Source organism: Melozone crissalis, unplaced genomic scaffold, assembly GCF_028551555.1.
Source record: "Melozone crissalis strain CALT ecotype California unplaced genomic scaffold, PUWL_Pcris_2 ptg000063l_1, whole genome shotgun sequence".
NCBI lineage: Eukaryota > Metazoa > Chordata > Aves > Passeriformes > Passerellidae > Melozone > Melozone crissalis.
The window spans coordinates 1,492,224-1,511,790 of record NW_026535841.1 but is presented as its reverse complement, the minus strand read 5'-3'; the positions used below and the strand labels follow the sequence as shown (position 1 = coordinate 1,511,790).

Below are 19,567 nucleotides of genomic sequence, written 5' to 3'. Positions count from 1 at the left end.
CCACAGGCTGGAAGAGTAGATTGTGGGGTGCTGGGACATTGACTGCCTGCCTTCTCCAGGGCCATCCCCCTTGCCATCTTCCAAGCTGAGCCCAGCGTGCGCAAGCACTACCTCCGGAAATGGCTGAAGAGCCCCTCGCTGCAGGACTTCAACATCCGCGCGGTGAGTGAGGCATCCCTGCAGGTGACACCACATCTGAGACACGGGCTCGTCCTGTTGGAGACACAGCCTGGGTGGTGGCCTCCTGTGCTCACAAAGCAGGGGCCCGGGGTGAGGGTGCTACTGGGATGTTTGATCCTGTGTCTGGGGGCCCTTCTGCTTGGCTTTCTTTTCTGCCCAAGCTCTGCCCTCTTTCCAGATCCTGGACTGGGACTACTACATTGAGAGGCTGGGCAGTACCATCCAGAAAATCATCACCATTCCTGCAGCCCTGCAGCAGGTACAGGGCTGTGAGGGGGTGGACAGGAGGATTTCTGCAGGGGACTCAGTGTGATTTGGAGCTATTCTGCAGGTAAAGAACCCAGTGCCACGAGTCCGACACCCAGACTGGCTTCACAAGAAGCTCCTGGAGAAGAATGATGTGTACAAACAGAAAAAAATCAATGAGCTTTTTGTTTCAAAAGGCAAGAAACAGGTAAAGATGGGGAGGGAAAGGTGCTGGCAGTGCCAGTGGGGCTTTTCTCTTGCAGCCCCTATCCTCCTGCTCTCCTTGCTCTCTCAGATTCTTGCCAACCCGCCTGTGGAGGGGACACCCAGCTCACAGGTCAGTGATATAGAGGACTTTGGGGCTGTCAAGATCCCTCTGCCACTGGTTCCCATTGCAAATAAGCGGAAGCGCGTCCCTGCAGCAGAGGAAAGCCAAGAGATGTCCCAGGACCTGGAGCTGTCCCAGTCCTGGCGAGAGATCCTGGGCCCACCTCCATCCCTTGGCACCACCAAGGTAGGTGAAGCAGACTGTGCAGGGGATGCCCCAGGATTGTACTCATCCATCCAAGCTTGGGTGCTTCCAGGAGCAAGCTGTGGGTTTCACAGCTGCACTCTGAGAACCCACACTCTGAACACACATGGTTGTGGGATACAAAGAGAAATACAACCAGGACACAGAAAAGCAATCACTGATAGAGAAAAGGGGGTGGTGGCTTCACAGCTGGGGCAAAACATGATGTGAGACTGGAGGCTGGAGGGCTAGGCTGTATGGTGCGATGTTGTGGGGCTGGGACGCTTTTGCTGATTTCTTTCTTACGGTCACCCCACTCAGGAGGAGCGTCTGGTGTGGCTGCGCTTCCACCAGAAGAAGTGGGAGCTGCAGGCTCGGCAGCGGCAGGAGCGGAGGAAGAGGCGGCGGCTGGAGGGCGGCAGGGCGGCGGGCGGAGGCGCGGTCCGCGACGCCCTGTCCAAAGGGCTGGGCACTTACCTGCGCCGCACCGCGCGCAGCATCCTGGACCTGCCCTGGCAGGTCGTGCAGGTACTGGGGAGGGGACCTGCCACAGAGCGGCCTGGGGCACAAGCCTCACGTTTACACTCTGTGGTCAAACGGTGAAGTTCAGGAGCCCTGACCTACCCTGTGTAAGTGTTAGCCCTGGGGAGCCCAGGAGGGACTGCAGAGCCTCAGACTCGCACACATCTGGATGGAAACAGGTGTCGACAGAGTCATTCTTGGTGATTCTGAGATTCATGTGTAGATCTGCTGGTGGGGCAGCTCTAGTTCAGCCTGCGGGCAGCACTGTGCAGTCACAGAATGGCAAAAACATCAGCTGAGGCTGGGGCAGCTTTCCTGTGCCTCTGGTCCCACATCCTGCTCAGTCAGGGTCACCCAGAGCTGAGGTCTCAGGAACATGTCCTGGAATATCTCCAAGGATGGAGAGCACCACTTCCATCCATAGGCAACCTGGACCAGGTTCACCTTCTCAGGGAAGAAGTTTCTGGCATGCAGAGAAACCCTCCTGCATTCTGCTTTGTGCCTATGATGTCTAGTCCTTCCACTGGGCACCACTGGGAAGAGTCAGGTTTTGTCCTCTCTGCACTTCCCATTGGGTATATATATGTGGATGAGATCCCTCTGAGCTTTTTCTGCTCTGAGATAGACAGTCCCAGTTCTGCCAGTCTTCCCTGATATGAAAGATGCTGCAATCCCTTCTTCCTCCTTGTGGCTCTTCACTCTATTCCTTATGTCCATGTCCTGTGTTAAGGAGCCCAGCACTGGACATGAGATTCCAGTGGTGCCTAGAAGCCAACAATGTACAAATTAAGAGGTGGGGTAGTGTCATCCAGGTGTTTTTATAAACCTTTGTTATGTGTGGCCACCTAAGCCCAGCCCCTGTCACCCACTTCATCCTCCAGAAAGGTGTCAGAGCTGCAGGTCCAGGACTTCAAGTGACTTGGATGACAATCCCTGGAGCTGGTTGGCCAGCCAGAGACAGAGTTTCCTTCATGGTGCCCTGGGACAGTAGCAGGACACAGGGACTCCAGAGCTGAAAGTGATGACTCTCTAAGCCCCCACTTTGGTTTTAGCCACCAGCTGACCATATAGATCCCTCCAGAGTGCTCTGCAGTGTAGATGTGAGCACTGATGGCATGTTGGATCTCCTGCTAACACTGACCTCGTGCCCCATGTCCTGCAGATTGCTGAGACCAGCCAGCCTGGGCTGTTCCGGCTGTGGGCGGTGATAGGGAGCGACCTGCACTGCATCAAGCTGAGCATCCCCCGTGTCTTCTATGTCAACCAGCGCGTCCCAAAGCCTGAGGAGGGAACAGCCTACAGGAAGGTGAGGACCTACCCCTTCTGGAAGGGGAAACAGCTGCTTGCACTGGGGTAAGGCACTTCACCTCCCCTGTAAGCAGGAGTTACAAGCATCTGCCACGCAACACCTCCTACCCCATGGATATCCCTCATCCAGGCCCTAGTCCTTCTGCTAATCCCAGTCTGCCTGGAAATCAAGTTCTCTATTAAAGGAATTTGTAACGTGCATGAGCATAACCCACTGATTTCCTTAGGAGAGGGCACCAGGGGCTGGTCTGGCTCAGAGTCTGGCTCCTGGCAGTGGTGCCATGTGGTGGGATGTGTCCCAGTTATCCTGTCCCTTACCTTGGCAGGTAAACAGAATCCTGCCCCGCTCCAACTTAGTTTACAACCTGTATGAATACTCTGTTCCTGAAGACATGTACCAAGAGCACATCAACGAAATCAATGCAGACCTCTCTGCTCCGGACATCGAGGGAGTGTATGAGACACAGGTAACTCCTTCAGGTGCTCGTCTTTAAGGGTTCCTGAGCAGTAGCTTGTTGGTCTGAGTTCCAGTGGTGAGACGCCAAAACTCCAAGACCCTGGACATTGTCCAGGAAACTGGGAATTATGCTCATATGGACAGAAGTGCTGGGCATCAGCACATGGGTTACAGTATGTTGAGAAAGGGACTTCAGTTTATTTGGAGTTAGGAAACATTGGGGAAAGAAATTGAGAGCTTCCTCTAAACTAATCCTGACCTAGTCTGCTGGTATTGTAACCAGGAAAGAGAAAGGGCATTTGGAGTAAAGCGGGGGAAAAACCCAACATATGTGGAGTGATACATAGGTCTGAGTGCCATGTCCTCTAAAACAAAGTTGTAAAAGCTTTAGATATAAGAACAGCATATAACTTGAAAATTTGGGAAGAGCAAGAACAACCTAAATGAAATTCTGTATAAAGCAATGAGGCTAAAATTCAATTTGCCAATGCTGAGAATGAAGGTGGGAACCTGGGATGCTTGCTTCCAGTGAGGATGCTGGTTTGTCCAGCAGATCAAAACTTGATGACAGGAATTTAACAAAGAAGATATTGTAGTGAAAAGACCTGACCTGTATGGAAGTGGCAGAATAGATCACACCATTGTAAGAGTGGAGTTAAAGAAAGCATGAATGCTGGTGAATTTGATACTGAAATGCACCGTAGGATTGTTATGGATGAAAAGTCCTGAGTAGGACAAGCTTTGCTGTGAGCAGAGGTGCCACTGGCCATGAAATGCTTTCTGAGATGCAGGAGGCTGCAAGGGCAAAAAGATCATCACAGAGTTGGGAGACTTGCTACTCGAGTTACTGGTGTAACTTATGAAGCATTCCAGTGGGACATAGTTGAAGAAAACTTTTTTATTCACCTCAAGTTTCTACTTTTGAAAAATTTGAAGAAAAGTCTCTCAAGGCAAGGCACAATACTTAATGATTGCGTGGAGGCTGTGAAATCCTATGGTGATGTAAAAGGTTGAACCATATATGCCATCATCAATTGAAAATGGTCCTCGCCAAACCCTACTGAGGTTAGGTAAGCAGCAGGCAAAACGTCCTTCAGATTACTTGTCTGAAGTGACTGGCTTGTACCCAAATTCTTTACATCTATAGACCTTCCTCTAGAAAAACCTGAGTCTTCTCCACTCTAGTAGAGTTTAATAAGTGGGAAGAGAAAAAGCCAAGAAGTTTAGAGAAAATTAAATGAGCAGCTGAAGTAAAACGAAGGACATGGAGAAGTTTTAAAGATATGAAGGGATTTAGATAGTCATGGGGTACCAGCATCTGTCATCTGAGGGGAGGTTGAGTGAGTTGGACTGTGCAGCCCAGAAGAGGCTCAGGGGACCTGCTTGATGGGAAGAGTGGAGAAGAGTCTCTGCTCTGGCACCCAGGAAAGAATGGGCAACAGTGGACACAACCTAAAACATGTACATTCAGTGTAAATGTCAGAAAAAACTTCTGCAAATATCATTGAGCAGGTTGCCCAAGGGGTTGTGGAGTTTCCATCCTCAGAGACATAGTTAACCCAGCTGGACACTGGCCTGGGCAAGGAAAGCTCTGTCTTGATCTTTAAACATCTGCAGTGCAGTTCTGATCATTATCCCAAAAACCACAGCAGGACTAACAGAGGGATGCAAGGGAGGGAACTGTTTGCCCTCAGGGATGGAACTTAGATAGGAATGCTTCATCTTGCTGAAGAGATGTGAGGGGCCTCTACAACTAAAACTAGCACAAGGGAAGAGCAATTAGGCAACAAATGTTTGTTACTTCTCACTAGTTTGGGACCAGGTTCCTCAGCAAGCCATTCAAGAGTCTCCAACAGCAGTGGACTTGACAGCTACGGGGTTAATAAAACAGGATGGCTCTGTGGTGAATCTCCCACCATGCTCCATTATCTGGAGGTTCAAATGGAGCCCCTGCCTCAGAGTGAGAGACCACAAGTTGCAGAGCAGCAAGATTGCCCAAATATTGCTCCACACGTCCTCCAAAGTACCTTGATGGTAGGGTCTGGGCGTAGATAGGTAGATGTGGATTTCGAGATACCTGTTCTGTAGCTTTATCAATGCTGATAGTACCAAACTCATGCCAAGGCGCCTCAGATATGTGCTACCTGTGGCTTTTAATCTGGGTTGTTCTAGGTCTGCAACCCCCAAGGAGAGCTTAGTAGCAGTTGTTCCATCACATCTCTCCCCATCATTCCAGGTGCCACTGCTGTTCCGTGCCCTGATCCACCTGGGCTGTGTGTGCATGGTCAGCAGGCAGCTCGTCCGGCACCTGGCAGGGCGAGAGGCTGAAACCTTCAACATTGAGCACCTGGAGATGCGCTCACTGGCTCAGTTCACTTACCTGGAGCCAGGTGAGGCATCCTGGAGAGGGGCTCCTGGGGCACCTGGCACCCATGGGCACCACTGATGCTCTGTGCTCTGTCTCCCCAGGAAGCATTCGCCACATCTACCTGTACCACAGCGCCCAGGGCAGCAAGGCAGTCCTGGGCCTCTTCATCCCCTCCCAGCGCAAGGCTGCTGTCTTTGTGCTTGACAAGGTAAGGAGGGCTGTGGAGAGTGGAAAACTGGGGATGCTGATGGCTGGACATGGCCTGGCCATATGCCCTGATAGCCCCGAAAGCCCCCATGTCCTGAACTGATCCCCACAGCAGGGAAGGGAGAGATTCTGCCCCTCTGCCTTGCTCAGGTGAGACCCCACATGTGGAGCTGCTGAAGTAAGTTCAGAGGAGGCCACAGAGATGCTCTGATGAAGGCTGGAGCACTTCTGCTTTGTAGACAGGCTGGGAGAGCTGGAAGTGTTGAACCAGGAGAAGAGAAGGCTCCAGGGAGACCTTAGAGCCCCCTCCAGTGTCTAAAGAGAGCTGGAAAGGAACTTTGGACAAGGGACAAGGGGAAATGGCTTCCCACTACCAGAGAGCAAGGTTAGGTAGAATATTGGGAGGAAATTGTTCCCTGTAAATGTTCTAGGCCAGGTTGGATGGGGCCTGGAGCAACCTGGTCTAGTTGACCTCAGGTTGTACTAGGGGAGGTTTAGGATGAATATTGGGAACAACTTCACCAAAAGAGTTGTCAAGCCCTGGCATAGCTGCCCAGGACAGTGGTGGAGTCACCATTCCTGGAGGGATTTAAAAGATGTGAGGATGTGGCACTTGGAGACATGGTTTAGTGGTGGCCTTTGGCAGTGTTGGGTGAACAGCTGGGCTTGATCATAAATGTATTTTCCAACCTAAACAATTCTGAGATTATGTATTATCTGTGGCAGGGGGTTGGACTAGACAACATTTAAAGGTCCCTTCCACCCCAAACCTGGTAGGGCCAGGCAGCAGGAGGTTTCTTCGCGCGTCACACATCCCTGCCAAGTTTTCGAAGGCCCCTGCCACTGCACATCCCAGGGTTGCTCTCCTCCTGCTCTGACCTGGTCTCTCTTCCACCCAGGTACGCAGCAACCAGATGCCAAACCTCACCACCCTGTTCTCAGTGGAGCGCGCGGCTCTGCTGGAAAAGGTGGGCAAGGAGCTGTTGCCCCCAGACAAACACACCTTCGAGGTGCGCGCTGAGACCGACCCCAAGGCCATCTACAGAGGCGTCCAGCGGCTGCTCTTGGGCTACAAGGTGAGATGAAGGTGTGGGGAAAGGTTTCATTGGGACTGTTTGGACTAAGGGAAGGATGCTGTGGAAGGCACTGGTACAGCAGTTCCAAGAACACCTGCTTGTAACTGCTGGACCCACGGTCATGAAGTGGCTGCTTGTTTTGCTTGTGTGGGGCTTATCTGGGGCAGTGTCAGCAGCAAGGCCACCTCAGGATCTCGCTCCATCCCTGCACTCAGCTGAAGAGCTGGTGTTGTTGTGGGTGCATGCTTCAGGAACGCTGGGGTGTGCTGTCCCAGAACCGTGGGGACCTGCTGTGGGGATGGGGCACCTGACACCACCTGACACTTCCTGTTGAGCAGGTGAGAGGTGCACCAGGACACGTCTCTTTCTTCTTGCTGCAGGACGAGCGCCGGGGCCCCACATTGGTGGCTGTGCAGTCCAGCTGGGACCTGAAGCAGCTGGCAAGTGGGATCCCCATCATGGAGGAGTTCCCCTTGGTCCCCATCCGGCTGGTAGACGACATCAGCTACTCCGTCCTGGACTGGCAGCGCCATGCCGCCCGCCGCATGATTCGCCACTACCTCAACCTGGACACCTGCCTCTCCCAGGCTTTTGAGATGAGCAGGTACCCAAGGTGGCCATGTTCCCCTGAGGCTGCCATGCCCTCAGTGGGACCACAGGAGTTGCCTCACCCCTTGAGGGGACTGTCAGGGTCCCTGTTTTCCCTGCAGCCACGCTCATGCCAATGACCGCCGATGTCTCTGTGCCTCAGGTACTACCACATCCCCATTGGAAACCTCCCTGATGACATCTCCACCTTCGGCTCCGACCTGTTCTTCTCACGCCACCTTCGCCGTCACAACCACCTGCTGTGGCTGTCCCCCACGGCCCGCCCCGACCTGGGGGGGAAGGAGGCCGATGACAACCGCCTGGTCATGGAGTTTGATGAGAGAGCCTCAGTCGAGATCAACAACCCTGGCTGCTACTCCACAGGTGAAGAGGGAGGAAAGTGGGAGCACTGAATGGGGCAGAGCTGGATCCTGCTCTGTGAGTCCTGCAGAGGTGTGGATGCAGTCCCCAAAGAGTCTCTATGGTGACAGTTGTAACCAGCAGCTTTTGGGTTTCAGCATCTGTATGGGTAAGGAGGATGCTATGGGCATGCCCTGGAGCAGGGAAGGCTCACCTGAAACATGTGCAGGCATCAAAATGGGGATTCTTTACCAATGACCACTGACAGCAGCACTTGGCAGACCACCTGCAATGTTGTCAGCCCAAGGACAGCTCGCTTGGTCATCACTGGTGATGCTGGGACAGACCTCTCTTAGGCAGCTTGAGTTCTTCTAAGGTCCACTGTTGCAGCCTCCAGGAAAACTGGTGGTCCCCAGAGTGTCAGTAGGTGTGAGTCTTGTTGAAAGACAAGGCTCATTCAACACCTATGAAGGTCCAGTCATGCCTGTGAAAGCATCTGCCCGCTGAGTGCAGTAGCACCTCTAAATCACCCTGTACCTGTGAAAAGCACTTCTGGCAGCAGCAGGAGGGTGTTCCTGGTCCTTTCCCTGCCTCCCTGCTGACAGCTGTGTCTGCTCTTAGTGTGTCTGGAGCTGGACATCCAGAGCCTGGCTGTGAACACCGTGTTGCAGTCTCACCACGTGAATGACATGGAAGGAGGCTCCAGCATGAGCATTAGCTTCGATGTGATTCAGCAGGCATCCCTGGAGGACATGGTCACAGGGAACCAAGCTGCCAACATCCCAGCCAGCTATGATGAAACTGCCCTCTGCTCCAACACTTTCAGGTGTGGCTTGAGAAACAGCAGGAAGTAGAGAGGTGGTGTCCACCCTGGCAGGTCCCCTCAGGGTCCTACTTCACTCCCTCCTGGCTTTAGCCTTTCCCCAGCAGTAGGGCTGGTAGGGTGGTCTAAGTATAAGTCCAGGCCTCCAGTGCATGGCAGGCATCTTCTCCAGCACATTGAAAGATCCTCAGAGCTGCCTGGTGCCTCAGCCAGCAGATGCATGGGGATGTTGCTTTCTCCTTTGTTCATGCTCCACCAGGTTATAGAGGCATATATGTGCTGAGGGCTGAAGAAGGGAGTTCCTGTTCTAAATCCTCTAGTGTGTCCCTAAACATGTCCCTGTCAGGTAGGGGGAAGTGTTGCTGGTCGCTGGTGGGGTGATGCCAGTCTCTGCTTGTTGGCAGGATTTTGAAGAGCATGGTGGTGAGCTGGGTGAAGGAGATTATGCAGTACCACAATGTCTATGCAGACAACCAGGTCATTCACTTTTACCGCTGGCTCCGCTCTCCTTCCTCCCTGCTTTATGACCCAGCACTGCACCGCACGCTGCACAACATGATGAAGAAGCTTTTCCTACAGTAAGTGAGGTCAAGTGTGCCAGTCTGGTGGATGGGGAATGGAGAGGCGTGATGTTAGTGACCAGGATCACCCACAGTGATCCTCCAGAAAGATGGGCAGTAGGAGGGACCTCTCATCCTCTTTGGGTGACTTCCCTTGCCCGGTGTTGCTGCATGTCGACTCTAGGCTGAGGAATCAACACGTGCTCTTTGGGTCACATACGCCCCTCGTGCATTGCTTTCCTGCCCACTGATGCCACCCTGTGCCCTGTTGCAGGCTGGTGGCTGAGTTCAAGCGCCTGGGCTCCTCTGTGGTCTACGCCAACTTCAACCGCATCATCCTGTGCACCAAGAAGCGGCACATTGAGGATGCCATCAGCTACATGGAGTATATCATCAACAGGTGAGGTGCACCTGGAGGTGGGGCTGGGACAGGGCTCAAGACCAGGGAGGAGGATGCTGATTTTTTGTCTTCTAATGCGCCTCAAAACTGAATTTATTTTTTTGGCAAAGCTACGGAAGGGACAAGGCTTCCCAGTTCTCTTGCTGTCATGCCTGGAGTAGTGATCTGTCCCTAGCTGCCCTCTATGGGCAGTATTCCAAGTATACTCATAGGATTCAATCCTGAAGAGACTTCAAGGAGAACCTGAGATGCCCAGCAACTTGTCCCCTGGCTGGCTGTCCACATCCCAGCTGTGGTATAGGCACCTTGACACAAGAACAAAGAGCCAAGTGTCCTTGGGCATGGCTTCCCCTGGGATCCCTAGCAGGGGCCCAGTGGAAAAGGGGACACTCCTCTCTCCTGGCCAGCGCCACGTTCCCAACAGTGTCTCATGGAGTAGAGATGGTGCTGACACAGTAACTGACTACAGTTTCCTCCCTCCAGCATCCACTCCAAGGAGATCTTCCACTCTTTGACCATCTCATTCTCCCGGTGCTGGGAGTTCCTGCTCTGGATGGACCCAGCAAATTATGGAGGTATCAAGGGAAAAGTGGATTCTCGCATCCACTATGGGGAGGTAAGAGATGGGAAGCACCCTGTCCCTTGGGAGCAGAGTAGGGAGGTGTTGGCTGGGCATGAGAGACTGCTATGCATGTCTATGACCCCCAGAAGGACACCAGGAAGACATTGGAGGAGGAGGAGGAGGAGAGTGAGGAAGAGGAGGAGGAGGAGGCGAGGGAAGAAGAGGAGGAGAAAGGGGAGCCAGATGTGGAGGAGCTGCTGGAGAATAACTGGAACATTGCACAGTTCCTGCCCCAGGCCGGCTCCTGCCAGAGCTACTTCTTGATGATCATATCAGGTGAGCAGCATGGGGAGATGATGAGGTCATTGTGCCCCTCCAGTGCCAATTCTGGACAGGAGCTGGAGCCTTGCCTATGTCTTCCCAGCCTACATCGTGGCTGTGTACCACAGCATGAAGGAAGAACTGCGGCGTAACGCCCCTGGGAGCACCCCCATCAAGAGGAGGAGCACCAGCCAGGTGTCCCAGGAGGCTCTGGGGGAGCTGAGGGCCATGCCTGGTGAGTGCCAAGCCCCAGGGCGGCCCTGCTGTGGGTAGAGACACCCACCTTGCTTGCCCTATGTGCCACCAATCAGTTCAAACACTCTCTGCTTTACCCCTCTAGGCATGATCACCTTCTCACAAGATTACGTGGCCAATGAGCTCACCCAAAGCTTCTTCACCATCACCCAGAAGATCCAGAAGAAGATGGCTGGTTCCCAAAATGCCACAGAGCCCTCAGACATGTTCCCAGTCCTGCCTGGCTCCTACCTGCCACTCAACAACCCAGCTCTGGAGTTCATCAAATACGTCTGCAAGGTCAGTAGGGGTGGGCCAGGCTCCTTGGCTGAAGGATTGGGGTCTGAACTGAAATTCTGGTCCTTGTCCATTGCTGCAGCTTCTCCCAGGATGGATCTTTTTACTGGGTCCTGAATCTATATGAGGGTCACAAGGATCTGAGCTGTCCTTAGAACAGTGTCTGCTGCTGGGCTCATCTGGCTTTTATCCTTGCAGGTCCTCTCCCTGGATGCCAACATAACCAACCAGGTGAACAAACTACGCCGGGACCTGCTGCGCCTCATCGAGGTGGGCGAGTTCTCAGAAGCAGCCCAGTTTCGGGACCCTTGCCGCTCCTATGTGCTTCCTGAAGTCATCTGCAGGAACTGCAACTTCTGCAGGGATTTGGACCTGTGCAAGGACCCTGCCCCTTCCCAGGTGCAGCCTCTCTCCTAGGGACAAAAGAGGCCCCAGCGCAGCGATGCTAGAGGCCAGCCGATCATCTTACCCACTTTATCTCCCCTTTGTTTGGCAGCTCTGCCTGCTCTCCATCATCATCCTCTCCTAAAGCAAATTTTCTGTTCATCTTTTCTAGCTGCATGTGATGGATCTGAGCATGCTTGGGCTTTGGCTTATGTTCTGTCCTCTCCAGGAACAAGTTCCACCATCCCAGTGCATGGGACTTGCAGTGCTTACGCCCCTCTTTTTGCCCCTAGGACAGGCTGGTGGTGCCCGGCTGGCTCTGCCCCAGCTGCCATGTGCAGTATGATACTGATGCCATTGAGATGGCGCTGGTGGAAGCCCTGCAGAAGAAACTGATGGCCTTTGTGCTGCAGGACCTGGTAAGCACAGGGATCCCCCACTCTGCCCATTTCACTGGTTGTCTGTGCCTGGACACGTTCACTTTGCCGCTGGCAGAGAAGCTTGGTCTCATCTCTTGACCCACCTGAACCTCCTTGGCCTCCAGGTGTGCAGAAAGTGTCACGGTGTGAAGGAGACACACATGCCTGTGTACTGCAGCTGTGCTGGAGACTTCGCCCTCACCATCTCCTCCCAGGTACTTCAACACCTGCCCAGCCCAGCCGAGCCCAGCAGCTCAGTGAGGGGCCCTAAGGTGCCCTGTGCCCCCTCTGCCTCTGCTCTAACTGCACATCCTGCAGCACCTGCTGAGCTGCTCTCTGGCCAGCCCTGCCCAACCACTCCATCAGAGCCCTCAGAGCCCCTGGCTGCCCAGGATCCTGGGTAGCCTCCTTCCCTCCCTGTTCTTCTCTCCCCAGGTCTTCATGGACCATGTCAGTGTCTTCCAGAACATTGCCCGGCACTATGGCATGGCCTACTTGCTGGAAACCATTGAGTGGCTGCTGCACACCAACCTCCAGCTCCAGCAATGAGGGCTGGGCTGCTCTTCCTGCCTACTCCATGCTCTCACATCCATGGAGAGTGGTACTGGACCCCCTTGGCCATGGGCCAGACCACAAAGACACTGCACACCCCTCCTGCAGGGAGGGAAGAGGAGGAGAGCCATGCTTGGCACTGGGTTGTCTTTGCCCAGAGCTGCCTGGTAGGGGATTTGGGAGTTTCCAGTGGCTAGAACTGGGTTCCACAGGTCTGTGCTGGCCCCAGGTGTAGTTTTAATTTTCAATTTCTGTAAATAAATGGGTGGTAGAAGGCAGGTGTCATTTTTAGGGAGGGAGGAATCAGGGGCTGTGGGTGCCAGTGGCTGTGGCACCACCCATAGCCTGGGTCATACTGGTGGCTGTGGTACCAGTGGCTTCACCCCATCCTCAGCCCAGCCCTTGCCAGCATGAGGCAGGCAGTGCCCACAGGTGCTGCCCACACCTGCCAGCAGGTCCTGCCTGTGGGCAGCTGGCTGCGCTGGGGTGACTTCCCTGTGCCAATGCGCTTGGGCATGCTTGGCCCGGGCACTTGTCAGCTCTCATTAAGGTATTAATGGGTCTGTCTGGTGAGGTGGGGGACCTGAGAGCCTATACACATCCCTGCAGGACCAGCAGCCCATGGCTGGAGGCTGTACATCCCTGCCATGGCAGTGCAGGGCTGGAGGGTGGAGACACAGCCACCAGCTCTGAGCCCATGTCCCTCCATTTCACTGCAGTGAGTGGCCCCAGGCAAGGTTTATTGACAGCCTGTACAGTAAAAGCAGGGCAACCCTGATGATGGGGAGAAAGTGATGCATCTGACTCCACTGATATCAGAAGGCTAATTAATTACTTTATTATACTATATTATTCTATATTACATTTATCTAAACTGAATCTGCACAAAGCACTCAACTGCCCAGAATGTTGTGACTGTCAGCTGACAGTCTGACACACACACGGATTCAATGGATCAGTGAATCAAAACACTCACCCCAGAATCTAATTACCAATTCTCTTCAAGTAAACAATCTTCCACAATGCATTCCACTTGTGAACAACAAGAGGCGCAGCAATTGAGGTAAGATTTGTTTTTTCTCTCTCTGAGGTTCAGAGAATGTGAATCCCAGAAAATATCCGTGGGCAGTTGTGCCTTGCTTTTCTCTGTGAAGCAAAATGTGGCTACAAGCTTGGGGCTGGCAGTGGTGGCAGGGGGGCTGTAGGACATGTCCCACTCTTCCATGTGTGCTGCTCCTCATGGAGGCAGGTCCCTCAGAACTGGGAGCTACTGATGGTTTCAGGCAGAGCATGCATTATCCCCCCTGCCACCGTGACCTTTCTGCTCTGGTGGTGCCTGCAATGGCATGGCATGGCATGGCATGAGGCTGGAGCAGCCCCAGAGTCATTCCCCCACTGAGGAACCATCTAGGGAGGAGACCAGTGGGCATTGTGATGGTGGGACAGGGCCATCACCTGTAATTGTAGTCAGGGAAGCCAAAGTGCTTTCAGGGTGGATAGAGGAAGAGCGTGGGCTGCACTGGGTGGTCAGACAGGTCCAGTTTGCACTTATGGCTGATGATCACACTGACCCCACGCAGCAGCAGAGACCATTAGCCCTCCATGCTATGGGCACAGCATCCCAAAGGGCATGCGCTCACCACAGCCATGGCATCTCAATGGGCACAGGACCACTGCAGCCATGGGATCCTTGTGGGCATGACACCAGGAGCTTTTGGGCATCTCAATACAAGAAGATATAAATCTCTTAGAGAGCATCCAATGAGGGCTGTGAGGATGGTGGAGTGTCTAGATGTGAAGTCATACTTCACAGCTGAGGGCACTTGGTTTATTCAGACCTCACCAGGGGGGCTGCAGCTCCTCTTGAGAGGCAGGCACTGATCTCTGCTCCGGGAGCAGGGATAGAGCTCCAGAAGTGTTTGGACAACAAGCACACACAGGGTGGGATTGTTGGGCTGTCTGGGCAAGGCCAGAAGTAGGACTTGATGAATCTTGTGAGTTCTTTCCCACTCAGGATATTCCATGCTTCTATGAAAAGAGGTGACCAGGTGCCGAGGAATAGCTCTGGAGCCCTTGGAGGATCCCAAAAAGGGGAAGAGCTTTGGGCTGGGCAGACCTGGAGCAGCACTGTGGTTGCACTGGGGTCGGTTCTCACTCCTGATGCGAGGCAGGCAGGGGGATGCTTTGCGGGACGCTCTGCTCCTCTGTCCCCTCCCGTCACCCGGCTCACCCTGGAGGCCGTCCCGGGGTGCCACCACCGTGCTCCTGCTGCGCCTGATGTCCGCATCCCCCGCAGCCGCTCACTCCTCTGGCTCCCGGGGCCCTCGGCGGGGCAGCGAGCGAGGGGCCTGAGCGGGGCCGGGGCCTGCAGGAGCCGCCCCGCCCGCAGGGGGCGCTGCACGACCGGCTGGAGCCGGGCGGCCCGGCTGGGTTCGGCCGGGCTGGGCCGGGCCGGGTTCGGCTGGGCTGGGCTGGGCCGGGCCGGGTTCGGCTGGGCCGGAGCCGGGCGGCCCGGCTGGGTTCGGCCGGGCCGGGCTGGGCTGGGCCGGACCGGGTTCGGCTGGGCTGGGCTGGGTTGGGTTCGGCCGGGCTGGGCCGGGTTGGGTTCGGCCGGGCTGGGCCGGGCCGGGTTCGGCTGGGCTGGGTTCGGCTGGGCCGGGCTGGGCTGGCCAGAGTTCGAATAGATTTTTGCTTCTACTTATTAAAGCCCTGATGTCCTGGGTACTGCAAGGAAGCAACTGGAGATGTTTTATCTCTTCTGGAGGGAACTATCCTGGATGACCCCAAGACTCCTCCCAGTCACCTGGCGCTTTTGGATCTGTAATTTCGAGACCTGATATCCCGGGTAGCAGACTCAGACTACTCCAGGGAAGCTGCCTGAGATGTTTTGCTCTTTGGTAGAAGCTCTCTGTTCGAGGATCCAGCTGAGACTCCTCCCAAGCATCTCATAGAATCTTTTCACTAATTACCGATAAATCCTGACATCCTGAGTAGTAGTCCAAGACTCCCACAAGTAAACAACCTGAGATGACTTTTCTGGTTTTGAACAAAAGTGTATCTGCTGGAATCTCCCTGCAGCTCCTCCCAGGTATCTCCCAATCTTTTCATCTCTACTATAGGCATTTGATATCCCAGGCACCAGCCCCAGACTCCTCCAGGGAAGCTGCCCAAGATGATTTTTCTCTTTGTGGAAATTGCATCTTCTAGGTTCCACATTAGGCACCTGCCATGCATCTTCTGGAGTCTTTCTGTCTTTTATTTCAGCATCTGAAATCCTGTGAAAAACACCAATCCACTTATTTAAAAAGTTTAAAAGTTTAATAGTAATAAAATGGCTATAAAATAGTAATACAAATTAGAACAATAAGAATTTGGAATCAGAGCTAGGACAATAAAGCACAATAAAAGCAAAGAACACAAAAGTTCAGATGCTTTCCTTAAAAAAAGCATGGCTTGCTAACAAAGGAATAACTCTTAAAAGTAATAGCCTTTTGCATATTCATATATCTCATACACGATGCAGAAATTCTTTTCAAACAAAGGATGTTCTCTGGTTATTGTCAAGTTCTCCTCCTTAATCCTGTTGGCACCTCAAAGATGAAAAGGAGGTGGAAGAAAGTTTGTCTTTTCTGATAACAAGGCAATATTTCTTTTCTTAGAGCTTGTTGCTGTTATCTCTGTGCGAAGAATTTCTTGATTATCTCATCTCTTTTTTGAGCTAGTTAAAGAGTATCTTACGTAGCATAGTTTCTGTTTTAACATTATGTTATAACCTAAAACTGTATTTTAACACACTACATAAAAGAATTAGTACAGCATAATTTTCTAACATAACACATATAATATTAATTTTAATATTTGCGGAAAGCCAAGCATTTTTCACAATCCCAAATAGCAGCCCCAGATTTCTCCAGGGAAGGGATCCAAGACGATTCTTTTCTGTTCATGGGACCTACATCCTCAAGGACCCACCCCAGACTCCTCCCAGGCATCTCCTGAAGGCTTCACACAGCTGCTTCAGTCTCCTCAGAACCCAGGAGCAGCTCAAGGCTCCTCCAAGAAAAGCAGCCTGGGATCCACCTGAGATTCCTCCCACTCCTTGCAGTGCCCTGTGGTCATGGGTAGCAGCCCCAGACTCCTTCCAGGGAGACCTCCAAGATGATCTTTCTCTTCTGGAGGACTCTGCATCAGACAGATGCAAAATACAGCACCATGGATCATTGCAGAACTGTGGATTGCGCACAGGTCGAAGGCCCCAGAAATTAGTCTGGGAGCATTTCAAGGATCTTGGATAGTTTATGACTTCTTCTAAGACATCAAAGCCTCCTCTCCCATCAGAAGGGATGAACACTCTCAGGCTGTGGTGTGAATGTCCTGCTGTTTTTCCAGGGCTGGGGGGTTTTACTGGATAAAAAGCAATATCCCACCTCCCTTCCCTGGCTCAAATCCCACCTTGCACCCCTCCCCCCTGGGCTGTTCCAAAGGAAGGAGTTCACTAGATCCCCCTTTTCATCCTTTCTGCAGAAGGATGAAAATGGAATTCAGACATCACATTTGCCAGCCCCCTGGTGAGCCAGGACTGCTGATAGATGATAAAAAAGACCACTTACTTAAAGGACAAGATGCTTTCTTAAAGTTAAAAGAATACCTGTGCCAGTTAAAATATATTTTTCTTTAGATTTAATTACATAATTTTACTTTATCCCCTAAAATTATTTTCCACAATGGATGCTCAACTTGCAAGTGTTGCCCATAATTCTGTAAAGGCATTTTCCAGACTGAGAAATCCAAATATCTGGTGTGCATGCTGTGGCTTCAGCCAGCACAGTCCTTCTCCTCTGCTGCCCTCACAATGACACCATCACACAGCCACTGCCTGCAGGTCTCTCTTAATGATTCATCAGTCACTTTTCCTCTTTTCCCACCTGTCTCATTGCGGCCAGATTTCCTCTGCTGATTCTTATCTATAATTCAACTCATCTGCCTGTCCATTCTCCCATGTTCACGTATCCCCATTTTTGCTTGTATCTCTTGATTGCACGTCCATCTGTGTCAGGCTGATTTACAGGTACTTTAGGGTTGGATGAAAACATTGAATTGTGATGGCTTTTTTAAACATGGCATAGCTTTTGATACTTTTTGATTTCTCCTGATGCTGCGTCATGGTTTAGAAATGGTATTCTCCAAGGCAGTACTCCCACTAAAACCATGTGCCCCTCCCCTCTCCAACTGGAGGTACAAAAGGTAAAGATATGAGGTTGAGATAAGAACAATTCACTGGAAACAGCAAGGAGATAAGAAAACGAACTATAGCAGCAACACTGCTAATAACGAAATGTATAAGAAATTAAATTATTACTGGGGAAAATTCCCCACTAATAGATACAACAGATGTTTTCTCAACTGGAAGCAAGCCCTTCTCAGAAGACAGTGCCTTTCTCCTGCACCCAGCAATGACATGAGGTGGTATAAAATAACATCAGGGTCCTGGACATGTCTGCTCCTTGCTACTGCAAAAATGGCCCCTGTCCTGGCCAGAACCAGGGCACCTTGCATGCAGGTGAGCTTACAGGAAAGGCACTGGACAGAACTAAACCCCTCACGGGACCTTCCCAGGCTGCATTCTGTTGTGCTCTGGCAGGGGTCAGACAGAGGAGATGTCACCAGATATAGCTTAGTCCTTGTTGCCTGAGCAGGAAAACAAGTGGCTCCAGGCTGCCCAGAAGCTGCTTTGCCTCGGGGACTGTTGTGCCCCCCCATGTGGGACAGTGTCGGATTCCCCTGCGGAGGCAGAGATGGATCACACTCATTTGATGCAGAACAATTTAACTTCTCAGGCCTAAACTGACAAAGAAATTAAACAGTTTCCCCTTGTGCTCATTAAAGCCATGGATCCTGGAGCCCTTCCCGGAGGACAGCCTCACCTACCATCCGGGCTCTGGCTCTATGGAGAATTTCAGGCAAGAATGAGCTCACCACAGTTTCTGGAGCTCTTGGGGGTAAATCATACACCATGTAGAGGAAGAGGTGGTGTAACAATATTTTAACAACGTCTGCGGAGAGCTGATGGTGATAAAGCTGTTCCAGGATACCAAGGTGTCTCTGCAGACAGGTTAGAATAGAAAATCAGAGGCCCAGACTTCTGGATGATAGAATGGAGGCAGACAGGGTCAGGCCAGGGACAGGTGCCAGTCCCACCCCAAAGGGTGACTCTTTCTGCCACTCGTCAACTGGAGGGTCCCTCTGGTTGGCAGGTCGTGGTGGGCACATGGAGGGCACTGACCCACCAAAGGAGAGCAGTACTAAGGCTGTGACACATGGAAGCAGCCCTTCCTCTGGAGGTGCCAGCAGCAGAAGCTCTTGGGGCTGTGAACAGGTCAGGCCTCCTCATGTGTTGCACGCCAACAGCGTCCTCTCTTAGGACAGCACTCCCAGAAACTGCTGCTCTACCTGTGCTGCATGCAGAGTTATAGGGATGCAGTAGGACCTAGAGACCATGACAACCCTCAGAGGGCCCCTTCACTGACTCACAGGATAAAACAGTATCTCTCAGTCCTAAGGGCATCACCTTGCAGGTTACCAGAAGTCTGGCCCAAAGAGAAGGTTCCCACCTACTTTGTGTGAAAACTAATCCAGACCCAGAGCAATTCCCCACTCACCAGATTGCACAACTGGTGGGGTGCTGCTCAACTGAAAATCCCTGACACTGGACCCTTGGATCCTGAACCTTTCCTCACCAGAGGCTTTCCTGGCCAGCAAACACCTTTTCTCCAGCTTCTGTCTCCCCTGTAAGTTTTCCAGAAATGGAACAGTGTTTTCAAGCCATGGAAACCACCATGTTGCTGTAAGATCAGTCAGCATCAGGTTTTGATGGCTAAATCTTCAGCCTGTCTCATGCCTGAGGTCTGTGTAACAGCCTTCCATCAAGCTGTTTCCACACTGAAATCTACCCAAAATCATGACAAAATCAACACTGAAAATCAACCCTGAAAACGAATAGTTTCAAGCTTTGGTGACTGCCTAGAAACAAACACTTAAACAAATAAGCCAAAATCTCTTTTCTTGATCACCGGGATGGTGCTTCTTTATTTGCATTGCTTGCTTCTCGTAGGGTTGAAGGAATCATCATGTACAGCTGTGGAAAGATCAGGAGAAACAAAAAGCAGAATACTTCCAAAAGCAGCACATGCTG

At 52.3% G+C, this 19,567-nt stretch overlaps 1 protein-coding gene across 1 annotated transcript in view; it reads left to right on the top strand.

The window, feature by feature from the left end:
• Positions 1-12,645, top strand: part of POLE (DNA polymerase epsilon, catalytic subunit) — a 33,533-nt gene extending 20,888 nt beyond the window's left edge. Inside the window, exons 26-48 of the mRNA XM_054288602.1 lie at positions 60-162; positions 359-439; positions 512-634; positions 722-940; positions 1,259-1,465; positions 2,622-2,765; positions 3,094-3,234; positions 5,461-5,614; positions 5,694-5,800; positions 6,699-6,875; positions 7,256-7,479; positions 7,627-7,847; positions 8,445-8,649; positions 9,051-9,224; positions 9,481-9,606; positions 10,090-10,222; positions 10,315-10,504; positions 10,593-10,724; positions 10,830-11,023; positions 11,219-11,419; positions 11,698-11,823; positions 11,949-12,038; positions 12,259-12,645. Of these exons, the coding sequence (XP_054144577.1) occupies positions 60-162; positions 359-439; positions 512-634; positions 722-940; positions 1,259-1,465; positions 2,622-2,765; positions 3,094-3,234; positions 5,461-5,614; positions 5,694-5,800; positions 6,699-6,875; positions 7,256-7,479; positions 7,627-7,847; positions 8,445-8,649; positions 9,051-9,224; positions 9,481-9,606; positions 10,090-10,222; positions 10,315-10,504; positions 10,593-10,724; positions 10,830-11,023; positions 11,219-11,419; positions 11,698-11,823; positions 11,949-12,038; positions 12,259-12,372 (3,586 nt within the window). The 3' untranslated portion in view covers positions 12,373-12,645. The remainder of the gene's footprint in view (positions 1-59; positions 163-358; positions 440-511; positions 635-721; positions 941-1,258; positions 1,466-2,621; positions 2,766-3,093; positions 3,235-5,460; positions 5,615-5,693; positions 5,801-6,698; positions 6,876-7,255; positions 7,480-7,626; positions 7,848-8,444; positions 8,650-9,050; positions 9,225-9,480; positions 9,607-10,089; positions 10,223-10,314; positions 10,505-10,592; positions 10,725-10,829; positions 11,024-11,218; positions 11,420-11,697; positions 11,824-11,948; positions 12,039-12,258) is intronic.
• The last annotated feature ends 6,922 nt before the right edge of the window (positions 12,646-19,567 follow it).